Source organism: Phascolarctos cinereus, unplaced genomic scaffold (genome assembly GCF_003287225.1).
Source record: "Phascolarctos cinereus isolate Bilbo 61053 unplaced genomic scaffold, phaCin_HiC Scaffold_4;HRSCAF=312, whole genome shotgun sequence".
Taxonomy (NCBI): domain Eukaryota; kingdom Metazoa; phylum Chordata; class Mammalia; order Diprotodontia; family Phascolarctidae; genus Phascolarctos; species Phascolarctos cinereus.
The window spans coordinates 208,766,143-208,783,741 of NW_027555847.1; the positions used below are offsets into that span (position 1 = coordinate 208,766,143).

At 42.4% G+C, this 17,599-nt stretch overlaps 2 protein-coding genes across 3 annotated transcripts in view; one reads left to right on the forward strand and one right to left on the reverse strand.

Annotated features, from left to right (window-relative positions):
• IQCK (IQ motif containing K) overlaps positions 1–1,843 on the forward strand; it is a 113,776-nt gene extending 111,933 nt beyond the window's left edge. Inside the window, exon 9 of the mRNA XM_020965242.2 lies at positions 1,572–1,843. Within this exon, the coding sequence (XP_020820901.1) occupies positions 1,572–1,654 (83 nt within the window). The 3' untranslated portion in view covers positions 1,655–1,843. The remainder of the gene's footprint in view (positions 1–1,571) is intronic.
• A 569-nt stretch (positions 1,844–2,412) lies between these two features.
• Positions 2,413–17,599, reverse strand: part of GPRC5B (G protein-coupled receptor class C group 5 member B) — a 28,938-nt gene continuing 13,751 nt past the window's right edge. For both annotated transcript variants that reach the window (XM_020965237.2, XM_020965239.2), the window contains exons 2-4: positions 12,874–13,887; positions 7,335–7,447; positions 2,413–5,814 (exon numbers count right to left, since the gene is read on the reverse strand). In XM_020965237.2, coding sequence (XP_020820896.1) covers positions 5,770–5,814; positions 7,335–7,447; positions 12,874–13,879 — 1,164 coding nt within the window. In that variant the 5' untranslated portion in view covers positions 13,880–13,887 and the 3' untranslated portion in view covers positions 2,413–5,769. The remainder of the gene's footprint in view (positions 5,815–7,334; positions 7,448–12,873; positions 13,888–17,599) is intronic.

Here is a 17,599-nt window from a genome sequence, read left to right on the forward strand (position 1 = left end):
ATTAGATGTAATGCTAATTTAATATTCATTATCCTCCCCTTCCCCACTCTCCTCATTTAAAAGTTCCCTATTGGTTTGAAATTCTCTGACTCTGTAGCTTAGCAAAGACCTGAATACAGATCTCTTTCAAATAAAGTACAACTCTAAGTATTTGCTATTTCCTTGTTTCCCAAAGTAGATCAATTTTTCGGAATCCTAGACAATTTAATGTCTGCCTGTATTCTTGTACACAAGCTGAAAAAATTGGGGCTTGGTTAAGCATATGTAGAAAGGCCAGCTGGACCCAGTGTTGCTTCGTGGATTAAGCTTGTGACTATATATGAGTGTATAAAGATGACCAGAAAACTGAGAAGCCAGTCTATACACAACAACTGGAGATTAGCGTTCTTGTTAGACTGTCTTTAACTACATGACGGATAACAATGTTCAAAATGTCCAAGAAGATGTTTTAATTCTATTCACTTTAACAAATTCACAGAAAAAAAGCTGTGTAGGAATTTAGCAGTGGAACTCACAATGACTTCAATAGAAGTCAAGCAGATCAAAAATCCAGGGTAATGTCCAGTCATATGACATATAAATCATAGTAGCAAAGGCATTCAAAGCCTGTGCCACTCATTCTCTTCCCAGCTTGTTATCTCAGCATAGCTATTTCCAAGGATAGGTTTTTCTGAACCCTTTAGCATTGTAGGACAGCTTACTGAGGTCAGTTAGCTCAGTGGGCTTGCCTACGTTGCTCTTAACACTAATGTCAGGGGTCTGACATATAGGCTGAAATACGGACAGGCTAAAAAGCAGTACTACTCACCTATGCTTCATAGCCGTACGCCATGCCCATTCACCCAAGATGCATCCTGCAGGGGAACCAGATAGTATGGATAACGACAATTCCTCCTTACTAGGGGAAAATAAATACTCTGTCTTTATAAACAGTGCCCTCATCTACAAAGAAGGGCACACAGTAACTTTTTTTTTGTATTAACAATAATGGGCAGGCAAAAATGGTACCTGAAGCGCAGAGTAACAAGAGTTAATTTTCAGTTGGGCTTCATTTTCTCAGATTTTCCCCCTTTTTGGAGGGTTGTGAGGCGGCTTGTATTTGTTCAGGATTGATTACTTTCACAGACAACTCAACTCTGTCTTTAGCTATCTTTCCTGTTTGGCAGAACAGGGGAAATCACCTGGATCATATTCTTGCCCAGACTGTGACATACAAGAAATGAATCTCCATTGACCTTGTTGTTGTCCTCAGTGATGTCCTCATTTTGACTCTTTGGGGGTGGGATGTGTTGAGCTATGAAACTGAAAACTGCCATATTTCAGTAAAACTTCCTCAAAGCTACAAGACCTGAAAATAACACTTTTGACCTTCCCCTGAAATGAATCTGGGAAACAAACTCAGTTTGGGGTTTTTGGATATGATAATGTTTTAAACTTTTGATGGTAGGCAGTCCATAAAGTTCCCATTCCCAATATAAGAGCATACCTTAAGAATCATCCCTTATATTTGCAGTATCCTTATTAGAGTGTTTTCCCAAAGTCTCTTTTAATGAATCTTCTTTCTGTTACAGTGAAATGCACATTAGAGGATGAAGAACAGCCTCCCAATCTGCAGCCTGAGACAAGCACCATTATAGATGCCCTGAACAAATAAACGGTATCTGCCTCTTGCATTCTCAAGTCTCAGACATAAATGTTCTTTGTATGTTGGGCAACATTAAGCGTTACTGGTGAACACATCAAAAACACAGCTTTATATGTAGGTATAGTCGATTATGTACAAACTTACTCTCATTATTCTCTGGAGCTTTCCCCACAAACTGTGTATTTCCCTTTTAGTCACTGGTCCAGATGTTTCCCTCCTGGAGTACAAAACTGCTTTGAAATGCAGTTGGTACTCTAGCTGCCCATTCCCTAGTCCTAATAGATAATGCACTATTTTCTTGTTCTCTTATGCATTCAAATCTGTTTCCCCACCTTTTGTGAACTACTTAGTTGCAATTCCAAAGATTCATTTTTAAACTGATCCCAAACCTGGGAATTCTGGGTTTTCTTTAGCTGAAGCTACAGTCTTTTGCAAATATCTGCTCATTTTCAATTCCTTTGCAGTACTTAATTTCAAAGGAGAACAGTATTTTTGGGTCATGACAATCCTTAACATTCACTAGAACCTACAGGAGTGCAAATACAAGCAATGAAAAGAGGAGACCAGAGTGAGTTTTCAGCTCAAACCTCTAGGCCAAAGATATGGTAGAGAGGTCTTTAGTTTCCTGCTGAAATTAATAATAAGTCCACATTCACTCTCTGATCTGCAGTGTTTGAGGTCACTAAATCTAAAGTCCTGAGAACAGCCATAGAGCCGGATTATGAAGAAAAACTTTGTTAGGCCGTTTTAACAAGTTACAACAAACATTGTACGTAAATAGTAAAGCCTTTATTTTTTGTTAAGAACAGCATTTTGAAAATAAAACATATCTGCCCATGCTTTACAACCTTCTTAATTTGTATTCTTATATACAGTCATTTATGGTACACATTGATTGTCTTGAAAATTCTTTAAAGACGTTCTTTTTAAGTATGCAACGGGCACCAGCAGGGGAGGGAGGGAGGGGGAAAGTACATTAGAAAACACACATTAATACATTTAATAAATATATATTATCTATCAAAAGTGAGCTTCTGTTCTTAATCAATTAATAAAAAGCACCTGCTGGGTAATCCTGTAAGCTGGTATAATAATAATAATCAAATTGTTTGATTATAAAAACTACAATGTTCCCTTTTTGTACAGCTTTTGGTTAGGCCCGAGGCACCAAACTCAGCTGTCACCAACCAAGAAAAGAACCTAGTTAATTCTGCGTGAAAAAGGCACCCTTTCAAAGACAATTAAGCAGTGCCTTTTTCCAGAATCAAGGGGGTGCCCAGAGGCCGCAGCTTCATCTGATTTCTCTTAAACCATGGAATAGCCACATTTTAAACACTGTAACATTTCATCACAAAGTTTGAAAGTGCCGTAGGGTCTCAGAATTCTGTTCCTGCCCTGCCGCCTCCCCCCCCCCCATCTGCAGGCAGAGGAAAACTGGGATGCATCCAGTCTTATACCGAGAGGGACCCGGTGGCTTTTATGGCCCCGGAATGGCTTCTGATAACTTAATGCTGAGAGATTCATAATTTGTGCTTACAACTGTGTGTTCTAATCACTGCTACTTGTTAAGTTAAAAGTAAACACGTCTCATTTACACAAATAATAAATGGAGGTGCCAGAATAAAGGAGATGCCTTGTCACACTTTGCTTTCTGGGGCAGTTGCTATCACAGACTATGGCCAGGCAAAGATCTTCGTATGAGTCATGTGAGGTTATTAGGCAAACAATGATCCTCTCTTTTCTGGGATTACCACTCCACTACCCCAGATTACAATTTATTCATTCCCATCTTTAAACCCTGCCAAACACAGAACCTTAAAAACACATCTGATAACTGTCTGAAATAAAATTGTCCAAGGACTAGAAACACTTTCTTTTTATTGTAGTGAATGTTACTTTCCAGCAGTAGCATTTACAAAGAGAAACCACTCCTCCCATCTAGGCCATAGTCACCTTAGACATTTTGATAACAGCTTAGAGGAAAGTTACATCATTAATGGTTTCTTTCTGAAAGTGAGACTTTTTTTTTGCAGGCAAATGTCAGTGATGGCATTCTACAACTCCAAATGACTTCATACAGCTGGGATAAGTAACCATTTCCTAGCACGAGAATGTGTAACACTTTTTAATTGGATTAGACTGAGGCATTAGATTTCTTTATTTTTAGAATAATGGGTTCTGCATGCAACATCCCGCCCCCCACCCTTTTTCTAACATCCCCCCTCCCTCAAATACTTAAAATTTCCAAACCATCTAATAATCACCTTCCCGAACACACACTAAGGGCTAAAGTCAGGTGTCTGGTTGTCTAAAAGCAAGCGCATGCTCCCAGGGCTGATACTGGAGATGAGATGTGACGGGGGCAGACACTCTCATGCCATGCTTTCCTTTCACATGCATGGCAGAAAGGGAAATGAACTTGCAAAGAGGGAGAAAAAATAACTTGCAAGATAAGATGATCAAGGCAAGAATGACAATATCAATCTCATTTCCCTCAATGCTGTGCAGAGGGTGGAGGGCTTGTAGGGCACAGCCAAAAATCAGGTGTACAAAGAATTAGAGGTTTTGTTATAATTATTCGGCATAGATATATAAATTTATAAAGTCAGTGACCATTTTTTCCCCAACCATTGACCTTCTCCATGTTCTTTGTGGCTTACCTTTTTTTTTTAAAGGCTAGAAAATAGATTTCTTATGTCTTGTGTTATATAGCAAAAGAGCCCATCATCATTTATATATCCAATACTGTCAGGTTAAAATCTTGCTTTAGGCATTTAAGAAAGCTGCAGATCATGTTGGCTAAACAATGAGGAGACCATGATGCTTTTAATGTTGGATATGCACTAAATAAATATTAAATAACAGGATGATTTGCTCAAGACAGATGGAAACTATGACAGAAGTAATGGATTTTAAAATAACTACTTTCAGAAAACTTGCAGTTAACCAAGATAAAACCATCTAACAAACTTCTCTTTTCTATCTCAAAACCCAAAAAACAAACAAAAAAATCCACAAACAAAAATGTTCGTGTCTTAGAGGTCCTACTACCTTGATATAAGGAACAGAGAAGTTTCTTGCATTACTAAGCATTTTATGGAACTCTGGGAAAGCCATATCACATAGGTCTGTGGCAAACCTGATAAGTCTCATCCCTTTGGCTTTCTGAGCTGGTGGCCCCATTGGCACATTTGGATATAAAATATAGATAAATCAGAAAGATGCTTACACCACCAGGTTCTCAGTCGGCTTCTGGGGATGTGGGATGGGAGGAGAGAAGCTTGATAGCACTGAGAACTTTAGTCTGGTGCCACATGACACAGGTCATGTCTATCTCTGGCTCCATTTTGGAGCCTGTCTGTTCTCTTAATGGGAATATCACAGGTATGGGGCATAAACAACAAACACCAGTCCAACACCATGTTAAATGTGATCCACGAACCAACAACCAGATACCATTTACTTCTTCAGAATGGGAGGGGGATCCTTCACTAATAGTGTTTCTTGCATTTTCACAGGTAATGCAATACTTCTCTCAATGTTAACCAGGGCTCCCACCTTCAATAAAAGCCCCATAATCTAACTATGTCTGCAGATACACACTCACAAAACTGATAAACAAATTACTCTCTCTGACCCCTGGCAACACATAAACCAACTAGCAAGCAAGTGGGAAAACTCCTCTGTATGCTTTAGCAATAAAATGCCAACCTCATGAGGGAGGCAGCCTGGATCCAACACTTGCCATTGGGAGAGGCCCTACAAGGAAACCTGCACTGAAAGCAAATCAGGCCTGCTTAGCAGTCACTGTGACTTTGGTTCTTCTACACTTGGAGGATGTGGTCTCCCCAGTTGCATTTTAAGAGTGAGCCTAATTCTACAGGAAATTAGCTTTGCTATAGTTTGCAAAATCGTTGGTTGGTTTGGTATTTTGTGGGCGGTTAGCTTATCAGTTCACCAGTGTTCACATTTACATGAAACCCCATTATCTGGGATTCTGAAAGCTCCAGGATGAGCAGTGACTTTGTCCCGCCACTGTTATTGATTTCTCCCCCAGAAAGACTCAGCCAGGGAATAAAATCTGTAATAGAGATACTTATTCTCTGGAACTTTGTAAAAGCCTTTCACCAAAGGTGTCTTCCAGTGTAACTTGGCGGAGCGGTTGGGATCTGGAAATAAGGATAACAAATCCGTAACTATGAACTTGATGCTTTTCTAAAGTCAATGTCAACATATGCACTGTTAGAAATTAAGTCATTAGGAGAATGACATGATTCAGTAAGCAGTTGTTTTCAAACTGGCCAAACAAGGCAGAGCTCACGAAATAAACGCAAGCACAGTGGACATGGCTTATTGTCTTATTCAGTGAAGCTTCTTCAACCAAAATACTTTATCCTTTAATAAGCATTTCCTTACCACCCCACCATGAAAATGGCCTAAATGACTCTTTAATTCTATATCCACGAACCCTTTCCCCTCATTTTGAGCTACTGCTCAGTGGCATGTTTATCCATGCTGGATAGGAACAGGTGGGTTTAACCAGTCATTGACCAACCAAGGTATCCTAGGCCTGATTCCAAATCATATTTACCGATGACATGGAGACCAAACACTCATGACATAGTTTAGTTTGGCAGAGGGCCATAAGCTTGGCCCTGTGCATACTTAGAGGAAGAGGCCCACACCTCATAAAAGCTAATCTGTGATCCTGTTTATTTCTGATCCCCTGCCCAACTAATCTGTGTGACGTTCCACTCAAAAGCAAAAGAAGAGTAAACATCTAAATGAAATCTAAGACCCTGTGCCCAGTGTACATTCACCAAAGAACCTGTATTAGTGACCCATTGTGATCAGGCTGAGTTATGGAATCGGCACATGATATAAAGAATGGAAATGTACTTGACGTGTAAACAGGCTTATGAATGGTTTGTTTGGTTTTTTTAAAGAAGCATATAGCCATGTTTGGAAATTAAATGTGGAGATGAGAGTTCCTCTCTGGATTGCTACAGAAAAAGAATGCCATTGCAGAAAAGGAAAATGGCTATGACCATTCTCTTGAAAGATTGTTTGGCATCGGCTAGCTAACCCATTCTTCCCATGAGAACAGAGCAAGGCTTTAACATACTGACAGGCCAAACCACGTCTGAGGGGAGGAAATGGTGACCTCCGTGTGAGCACGCTCTCCCAAGTCTTTAGGGATCTCTCTCCAGGGAGTTCCCTGTGCTGACCCTAAGGCACACAGGTTGACAGAGAGGAAGGGGGAAATCTGAGCTAGGCTGAACATCAATAAATCTGGAAGAAATTATAATTTTGAATTGGCTGGCCTTTCTCAAAAGGTGAATCAGCAGACATGGCTGAGGGTAAAGGAAAAATTCTGGGGTGGGGGTAGGGGGGTTACCTACAGGCTCATTTATACTGTCAGGGACCACTGGTGATCTGGAATAGTCTCAAGAAAACAGGATTCTCAAACTAAACTACAAACTGACTAAATTCAGGTGGATTTTATTTTAACTCTATGGGGTGGAGGGAGAGAGAAAAAATGTAAGCATTGCATGCATACTCATTTTTGGCTTTTGTCTTTTTAAAAAGAGCAAGCAGTTTAAACGGTGCCATTTATCCCCCATGAAGCTGTTCCCCAGGACTGTACAAATGTAAGCTTCCTGCCATAGCATCACATTTTGATACTTACAGTCCCACCATTTAGCACAACTGCCATCTCAGTGGGCTGATAAACATTGCTTCTAAATGGAGCGCTGGGTCGGTTTGCCAAACTACCATTTCGAAATCCTGCAGTTCGTAGAGCTGAGGGGGGAGAGAAAAAAACAGGGAGATACAATTTTTTTTGATGGTTGTTCTCTTCCTGATGCATCAACACCCTGCTCCTGCCCCCACACTGTGCCCTCCCCTTATCACATGCCAGGCTAAAAACAAAAATCACAAAGGAGCTTTGTTCCCAGCCTCCCTTTGTAGTTAATCAGGCATTTGTGGGGTTTGGAAAGTTTGTCCCTAAGTTAGTAAACTGCCTGGCATTTGTGGGAGAGAAGCTTGAATTCCCAGTCCTTGTTACTTGCTGACAACTCTACTCAGTTCTGGTTCTGCCCTGCCAAGATGATAATATGTATCTTCCTGAATACTGTCGACAAAAGATATGATGTCGTTTAGTGCCTACTATGTGCCAACCGCTATCCTAGAAGCTGAGGATGCAAAGACAAAAAAAGGCCCTAACATCTCTCTGTGTTCAAGTAATTTACAACCTCCTGAAGGAGCTAACACTCTGGAGCTGTTGCCACCATCCTGGTGCAGTCGACACAATGCTGGGCTTGGAGTCAAAGGCCAGGCCTGTACAAGCTGGGGCTCGTGCAGGCCTGATCTAGGCTCAATGTAAAACCTAAGTTCTTTGAGAGGACTGACTCTGATGTGACCTCTGTATCCTCAGAACCTAGCACAGCACACTGCCTTGCACACCATAGGCACTAAATAAATACCTGCTGGATTGGACTAGATTTAAATCCCATCTGATACTATCTATATGACCATGGGCCAAATCACCGAACCTTTGTCTCAGTTTCTTCATCTGTAAAATACAGAAATGTCATCCATTCTCAGTTAGTAATTGTTTTGTTAAGGAAATCCTACCCTACAGCCAGAGAGCCTAGGAACAAGCTCAGGGTCACAATGCAGCTATTTCTACAAGAAAACAACCAAATCATCCCCAGAAGCAACCTGAACTGCAGAGAGAGCAGACTTAGCTGAGGAAAAAGAGACCCAGTCCAAGAAATACATGATGAAACACTCTTCCTAAGCGTTTGCTGAGAACGTAATTATGTAGCCAGCAATTATACCTTCGTAGACAGGGAACCAGAACTGAAGGTATCACTCAAGCCAGAGGAATATTCAGAAGTAGTTTGCCATTTCCCACGTCTTTCCCATAGAAATCTTATTCTTATGTATGTCATCTGTCATAACCCAAGTCTCACACTTAAGTTTGAGAGAGAAGGCCAAATGGTAAGCTCTTACTTTGCTTCCTAAAGCAGGGAATTGGGGGCAACTGATTATTTGGAGAACATGAACCTAAGAATTACTTCCACTTACCTACTAAGTGTCTGAGTCCATATTTGAACTCAGGTCCTGAATCCAAGGCCAGTGTTCTATCCATTGCGCCACCTAGCTCTGCCCCCATTTTCACTTATCTTAATCAGAAAGGCAGTCTCTGCTTGGCTGTAGGGAAAACCAGGCATTTTGGTTGGTTGCTTACTTGACTGAATGATTGGAGAAGTGTGTCTGTAGCTCCAGAGGCAGCCGGGCTACCAGGAAAACCTGGTCAGGTCACTGAACCTCTCAATATTGGTGGGAGATATGCCCTCAATTGAAAGCTTCCTACACTTGGGAAGCAGGGCTGGATATTCCCTACATAGATGAAATCAGAGTCATTCCTATCCCAGTTTCCAGAGGGCCCAATGGTTTTCATTTAGAACAGGCCTGCACAACTTTAGCCCTCTATGTTTTTTGTGGGCCGCCCAAAATCCTTTGGTGTCCAGCAAACAGTTCAAGGGCTGTAAGTGGCATGCTGGCCACAAGTTGTGCATCCTTGATTTAGAAGGTTCTTTAGGAACTGCTGAATTGAAATTGTTCCCAGTGCCTTGGTATACCTGCTGCTGTCCAGGTGGCTCTAAAATGCCAACCCTTCCAGAACTGGAATGCTATCACCACAGGAACCAGAGTGCTGAAACCCAGCTGGATTAAGTAAGCCCTTATTGCTTTTGCCTAAAACAATAACAGAGTGAGGTCTTTTCTCCAGACACATCCAAAGAGCAAGGCCCAGAGTTTGTTTCTAACTTGCTGAGTAACCAAAGTTCCAAGGAATGAATTAGCCAAGGGATTAAGTGGCAGAGATGAGCCAAACTCTTGGTTTCCTCTACAGTGAGAGATATGAATAATGGTACTGCAGAAGTGGGAGGTCATTATGTCCAAACCTCTCATTACAATAAGAAAAGTGAGGCCCACAGAGGTGAGATGAGACACTGAGAGATACTCAGAGATACCGAGTGGTCCACAAAACCCCCAAGTGCAGCCTGGACCAGGTTAAAATGTAATTGGGAAATATTTAACAAAAGAAATAAAAATACAACACAGATAATGTGAATGTGTGGTTTTCTAAGTCTATGTGGCCTGCAGGGATCTGCTTCTATTTGAGTTTGACATCACTGATGTGTATCACATCCATGACAAAAGGATGAAGCCTTCAAAAGCAACTGCCAAATCTCTGGACATTCATTTCAGGGAATTCACTGAGGTGGCAGGAGTAGAGGGGATAGACTGATGATAAAAATAGCATTTATATAGCATTTTACATATATTATCTCACTTGATCCTCACAACTGTGAAGTAAATGCTATTATCCTCATTTTGCAGATGAGGAAACTGAGGCAAAAAAGAGGTTAAGTGACTTATCCAGGGTCAAACAGCTAGTAAGTAGCTGAAGCAGAATATGAACTCAGGTCCTCTAGACTTCCAAGTCCCATCTATCTATTACACTACCTAGCTCCTTAGTATAAACATAACCTACAAACCTATATAAACATAGCCTATGGTCCAGAGGGATCTTCATGCTCTAATCCCCAAACCTCACTAGCTTCTGATCAATTGACATTCATGGGACTAAATATATAATTATTGTATTTGAAGCTCATACCAACTCCCCTCTGAAGTGGACATTAAAAATATCCCCATTTTATAAGTGAGGAAATTGAGGTCTAGAGCAGTGAACTGGCTTGCCCTTAGTCACACCGCTGGTAAGTATCAGGAGAGATTTTTTTTCATGTTTTCATAAAGTTTTAATATTTGCAAAGAGCTTCACATACATTATCTTAGGGATTTTTAACCCAGGACTTCTTCATTCCAAGCCCAATACTCTTTCCACTGTGGCCCCCCAAAAAAGGTACTTTTCTGAAAAAGCACCTCATCTCATTCCTCTGAAAGGTGAATGTTTAACACATCTCTAAGGCTTCTGAAGTTGTGATCCAAGGTGCTAGATTTTTCAATGCATTTTAATTTCTTATCACTTCTGTCATGCTGGCACTGACATTAAGAAGCAGGAGGCTGAACAAAATCTCTCTCAGAGAAAATGTAGAGAGACAGAGGCTACTGGAATCAGCCTCATCACCAAACCATACCCAAAGGGCTATAATTTACTCAGGAATATACTCTTTGCCCCGAGAACCTCTCCACCACAACACTGAAGTGTCAAACGGGGAAGGTGATGAGGGAGGGCAAGTGGTTCTCTATCAATCAGATCGCATTAGTGAAACAAGAAGATTGAAATTGGAGAGGACCAGATTTAATCAAACAGACTCTGCATGATTTTCTTAAGTCAAAGTTCACTGGCCTGAGATGAGGGCCACAGTGGTATGAAGGAGCCCAACTGGAGAGGACTTGGGCCTCGGCTTCCTGAAATTCAAGACCCCTGGGGCCTATGCCAAAAATTCCAACAGCTGGTCTCAATGGCGGCTAGAGGACAAATGCAGGAGAGCCTGGGCCATGGTAAGATAAGGTTTCTGTCTTATGGATTTATGCCTGTGGGGAAGTGCTCTGCTAGAGGACAAGACCCAACTTGGGGCAAACTTTGAGGTTCCCCCCACTTTGGGAAGTCAACTTTGCACATAGCCAATTGGCAGTCATTTGCACTAATAAAGATTAACAAGGTGATCCTTAACATAGGATAAATGAAAAACCTAATCCCTTTGGCTCTTGAATACAGCCAGGGGAAGGGGGAGGACACATACCAAGACATCCACTCCCTATTTTTGTCCAGTCCAGGGTTCCCACCTCTGGTCTGATCTGTCTTCACTGGCTTGGCCCCTGAAAACTATGGAAACTGGATGCAAAGGGGCTACCCATGTAAATCAGAATCATGGGCTTATGGAATGGCAGTTTGAGATTACACTTTAGAAATCATGTAAATTTTTTACAGTGGAATACTAGGGCTCAGATGTGTCATGATTGCTCAAGGAGACACAATGAGGGAGTTAGTAGCAGGGCTGGGTCTCCCATGGCCCTAAGAGAACTAAGGCATTGAGTCTGACATATCAGACATATACAGAAAGGGAAAGATGAGCAATGCGGAATTGGGCCTGACGCCGTGGAGATCTTTCATTTAGCTCTCAGAGTATATGAAAGAGAGTAAAGCCATTTTCTAAAAAAAAAAAAAGTGAAGGAAGGGAGGGTCCCTACCACTGTCTCAATCACAGGATGGGGATCTTTAATTCTGCCTGAACTAATAATACATCAATGCCAGTTATAACTTCTAGTCTTTGAGAGAGACACTGAGAGGTTGGTTAAGTGATTTTCAAAGAGTCACACAGGTACAATGTATCAGAAACAGGTCTCAAACCCAGGTATTCCTGACTCCTAAGCCAGCACTCTATCCATCACATAAGCTGCCTCTTACAATGGCAGTAGCAACTCATGTTTAGGAAATGCTTTTAGGTTTGCAAAGCAAGCACTTTATATACATTATATCATCTGACTTTCTCAACAGCCCTGAGAAATAGGAGCTGGCCATTTAGTACCTCCATCTGCTAGTGAAAAAAAGGTGGGGTTCAGGTAGGTTAGATGATTTTCACAAAGTTCCCAAAACTAATTTCTGGGGCAGGATTTAACCCAGTTCTTCCTGATTGCAAGTTTAGTGCAAGAGGTGGCTCTGTTCGCTATGCCACACTGAGCTCAGGGATGCCATTCTCATCCTGAAATGCATCTAAAGATTTGCTGAGTTGGTGAGGAAAGATGGGGAGGAGCCTGCTTTCTCCTACAAACCTATTCCCGTAGTTGGATGTACAACTGGTTACACAGTTCCCCAGTGCTCACCAAGCAAACCCAACAATGTGGGCTCTGCCACTGGGAAGAACAAATGATCGTTTTGATGGGCTGACTCAGCATAGCCCTCTGCAAATTGTAGGACAGAACACATCTGTGAGTATTCTCCTTCCTACTGGGATTCCCAGTAAGTAATTCCAATTAATATACATTGAATATCAAGTAAGGATTTAAGGTCTCACTGCATTTACAGGCTGCTGGCTTCTGTTCTATTTTTACTTAACTAAAGGACTTGAAACCACTTCAGATTGGCTTAATAGGTCAGCAAGTGGGTATATGGGGAACAGTGCCTAGCTCTTCATTGTCCAGTTGACAGATGCCTATAGAAGCCATAGACAAAGCTTGGTTCAAATTACCTGCATTGTGTTCATCCATTGAAAAAGCTTTGTTTTCCATGTAGCTCCGGGGAAGCTGAACGTCCTCTTCAAATGCTGTCTCCCGCATCCTGGGCTGTGATGTATCAAAGTAGTTGGGTGTATTCTCTTGTTGCGATGGAAGGATTGAGCAGTGAACTTCAGGAATAGCATGGAAGATGACAAACACCCACCCACTGGACACCAGAGCAATGGCCAGGGTGGGATCACTCCAAACGTCACCTTTCCTTAGTTCTGCATTGCCAAAAAGGTACATGGTCATCCAGGCCACCCAGATCAGAATGGAGAGGAAGGTGGTAAGGATGAGGCACACTCCATTCTTCTTCCACTTCTTGAATTTCCCACAGAGAGTGAAAAGGGACACACCCAGGGTTACCACCAGCAGAACCATGTCATAAATTAAGGCCAATGCAAAATCCATGGGTTCATAGTTGCAGGCTAGCTTTTTATCCCGGACCACATTCAAGACCAGCCATTCTGTGGCAATGATGACCTGGACCAGCATCAGGCATATGGCCATACCAGTGAGATGCCAGCCTGAGGGGCTTTTCCCATGGCGAACCAGCCTCCGGACTCGCCATGCCTGGCTGAGCAAGCATGAGAAGCACAGGGCAAAGAGCACCCCCCACAGGAACCTACGTGCTGAGCATATGGTCTCATCCTCTCGGATAATGAATGCAAAAGTCAGTCCAAACAACCCTAAGGTCCCCAGAAGGAAGAGAAAGTTCAGGCCCAGGGGCCCCTTCTTCTCTTTGTCCTTGATGAATGGCAATCTCACCAGGAGGATCAGAATCAACAGCAGCGTGATAAGGGCCCCTGCCCCCGCCACTGCCTCCACCACGATCCCCCAAATGGCATCCAGGTCGCACAGGGACACATACTGAGGGAGGAGGTCAAGCCCACAGCCTCGAGAAGTGCTGGCATTTTCTGAGGAGCCATAGCCGATCACAAAGAAGAGGAGAAATGAGAGGACCAGGTGGGTTCTCATTATTCTCTCTGAAATGGCATAAATTTTTTTAAAAGAAAGAAAAAAAATCAATTAAAGACTCCATCCTATAAATAAACAAGCTATTTTAAAATAGTGCAACTTTGAACTATTTTAAAGGGAGGGAGGTCCCCTACTTATTTCAAATCTTCCTTGCTCTTTCAGGAAGGCCCAACCCACAAGGAGCCCAGTAGCTTTGCTAGACCTCAAAGCTTATTTTATTAAACATCATTTCTAATTGCTCTTCACGGAGAGCCTGTTCAATCTGTGTTCTGTCTGTGTCTGCAGTCGCACTGAACTACCTACAACAGCTGCTCCAGTCCTTGCCTGCCCTCCAGCCACCCAGTTAGCTTCAGTCCCACGAGCTTCCATAAGTAAATGCAGTATTGACCACTTTCTGTCTCTAAAGCCGCCCTGAGCCATCTCCGAACCAATGAGCCTCAAATCCTAGTCACCTCAGAGGGGCCATAAGGGTCGATGAATTATTTATATTGTATAGATAATAAAAGATGCATTGAGCTATAGGTTGGTTTCCACCCCTCCCCCCAAGCCCCAGTGGAACTGGAAAGAAGACTACAGTGTGGGCATGATAATAGCTGATACACGACTAAGCTCTATCTACTGGATTAAAAATCACTGCAGAAAACAGAGAACCATAAAAAGGGGACTGAAAGACACTACAGCATAGGGGTTACAGAGTTGACTTTGGGAACCAAGAAGACCTGGGTTTAAGGCCTAGGTCAGACACATAATGAACTAGCTGTGTGACCCTGAGCAATTTACTTAACTTCTCAGTGCCCCTGGACATCCCATTAAGACCCTACTTTTAGAGGAATTGCACTGGTGTAAGGCGTTTCCACCTCCAATGATGAAATCCCAGATTCAGGACCAAACCAGCTCTGGGAACTGCCCTAGCCTTACCCCAAACACATACTAACTTGAGTTGACCCTGGGTGAGTACATTATGTGTGGGATTCATAGGATGTTAGAGGTTAGATAAAAGATCTTAAGGGTTAACCCTGAAAGGGGCAGTTCAATGGAAAGAGTGGTGGCTCTAGAGTCAAGGGGCCTGGATTCAAATCCTACCTCAATGACGCTTACCAGCCATTTGACCTTGTCGTTCAGTCGTTTTCAGTTCAGTCCAATTCTTTGTGACCCCATTTGGGGTTTTCTTGACAAAGATACTGGAGTGGTTTGCTATTGCCTTCTCCGGCTCACTTTACAGATAAGTTAAATGACTTGCCCTGGATCACTCAGCTAGCTAAGTGTCTGAGGCAGCATTTGAACTCAGGAAGATGAGTCTTCTTGACTCCAGGCCCAGAACTCTATCCACTGCACCACCTAGCTACCTAATTTGACACTGAACAAGTATTTATTATTCCTTGGCCTCATGTGTAAAATGAGGGACTTGGGCTAGATCAGGAGTGAGGAACTTTCACCCTCAAGGCCACATGTGGCCCTCTAGGTCCTCAAGTGCGGCCCTTTGAACAAATCCCCTTAATAAAAGGATTTTTACTGTAAAACTTGGACTCAGTCAAAAGGCCTAGACCCAAGGACCAAAGGCTACACATGGTCTCAACGCTAAAGATTCTTCACCCCTTGACTAAATGGTTCTGGAGTGCTTCTAGTTCTAGGTCTATACTTTCATTATCTTTTCCCAAGTTTTCCACTATCTATGGTGAAAGGGGCCCCTGACTGAGGAGACTCCATGAGAATTTTCAATTAGTTCTTCTCAGCAGCTGAAGAGGTGACTAGGGCAGACTCCATATTTAATAATTCTCATCACTTTCACAGCAGAGTGCCAGGCATGTTGTAAATGACTTATCAACTCTGCTATAGAATTTAATTTCTAAACAGAAAGGGGTCAGGGGCTTTGGGGGGATATCTCACTGAAGGTAGAGTCAAAATTAGCAACTAGGGAAAGCTATTGTGTAGGGCAGGGGTGGGGGGCAGAGAGGAAGCCAAGTGTATTATGCCTTAGAATGCAAGCTTTTCTAGGTGGAAAGACTGAAACCCCACCACCACTAGGTATGCACCAGGCTAGGTTCAGTGACTTGCCCATCTCTTATACAGTAGAAGTCAGAAACGGGATATAAGCACAGGTCTTTCCAGTTGTAGAGGTAGCTAGGTGGCACTGCAGACAGAGCACTAGGCCTGGAGTCTGAAAGACCTGAGTTCAAATCCTGTCTACACACTTACTGGTTGTTGAATCTGGACAAGTCACTGAACCTGTTTGCCTCAGTTTCTTCATCTGTAAAATGGGGATAATAATTGTAAAGCACTTAACTGTGCCTGGCACATAGTAGGTGTTATATACCTTTTAGCCATTATTATTACTATCATTCAAGGACACTGCTAATTAAGAAAGGGATTTATTTGGGTCAAAGCTGGCAGACACCCCACCTAGTGGCTTTCTAGTTTGACTACTCTTGTTATTGTAGATACTGAGCTTAGCTGTAAAGGGCAAAGCCCTGGTTGCCCTGCCTCTGTTATGGGTTCTGCCTAATGGCAATAATCTCAATTAGGTAACATCTGAGGATGTCAGGGTGACTAGAGCAGACCCACCACTACCTTACTGTGTGATCATGAATGAGGTCACTTTTCCAATCTAGGCCTTCATTTCCCGTGTAAAAAAATATTAGATGATCTCTAAGGTCCCTTCTTGCCCAAATCTGTAGAAGGACTACAACTGCATGCACTAAATACTCACTCTTAGTTGAATTTTTCCAGGTCAATAATCCTTTTGCTTCCCTTTAAAGTGTTGTCTTTATTCTTCTTTCTCTGCTCGTACTCATCTACCCTCAGTAACCTTAAGTCCCTCCACTGGCTACAGTGTCTGCTATCATTCAGTCGTGTCTGACTGTTGGTGACCCCATTTTTAGGGTATTCTTGGCAAAGATAATGGAGTGGTTTGCCAGTTCTTTCTCAGCTCATTTTACAGATGAGGAAACTGAGGCAAACAGGGCTAAGTGACTTGCCCAGGGTCACATAGTAAATGTCTGAGGCCAGATTTGAATTCCTGAAGAAGGCTTCCTGATTGTAAGCCTAGCGCTCCATCCACTGTACCACCTACCTGTGCCCAGCTATAGTGTAAAGTCAAAATAAAGAAGACACAGAAAGCCTGGGGAAGGCAAAAGGACCAAGGAGGATTCACCAGATTTACAAACCAGGCTCTTGTTCAGAGAATTCCAATTCAAGCCGACAACCAAATGGAAACCTGAAAGCTTTGAAAGCCAAATCCCATCCCTCCCTTCTGACAAAACTAATCCTGTAGCCCTGCTGGATGAGCCACTTTGGAGGAGTGGAAGCAACACCTGATCTAGAATAAAAAGATCTAAGTCCTAATCCCAATTCTGCCACTTACTACTATGTGATCTTGGATAAATCACTTCTGGGTTCTAAGTGGTCTAGAATAGCTGAAATTCCCTTGCAGCTATTTCCATCTGTATGATTCATGGATATAAAGCTTTTGCTCCAGTCACAACAAATTCTGATCCATTATACAATTACATAAAACAAATGCTTTCTCTGGGGCTGATTCCTCTGACAGTCATTTTCTATAATGAGCCAACCTGAGGGTTTGCTGTTTGTACTATGAGAAGAGATTAGAGAAGGTGTAGCTCAGTTGTTTACTTTTATTTTGTCCAGCTCTCAAGCACTAGCCACCTTTCAGCTCTCCTTCCTTACTGTAAGTATTCTACCTACCAAACAACTATTCAAAAT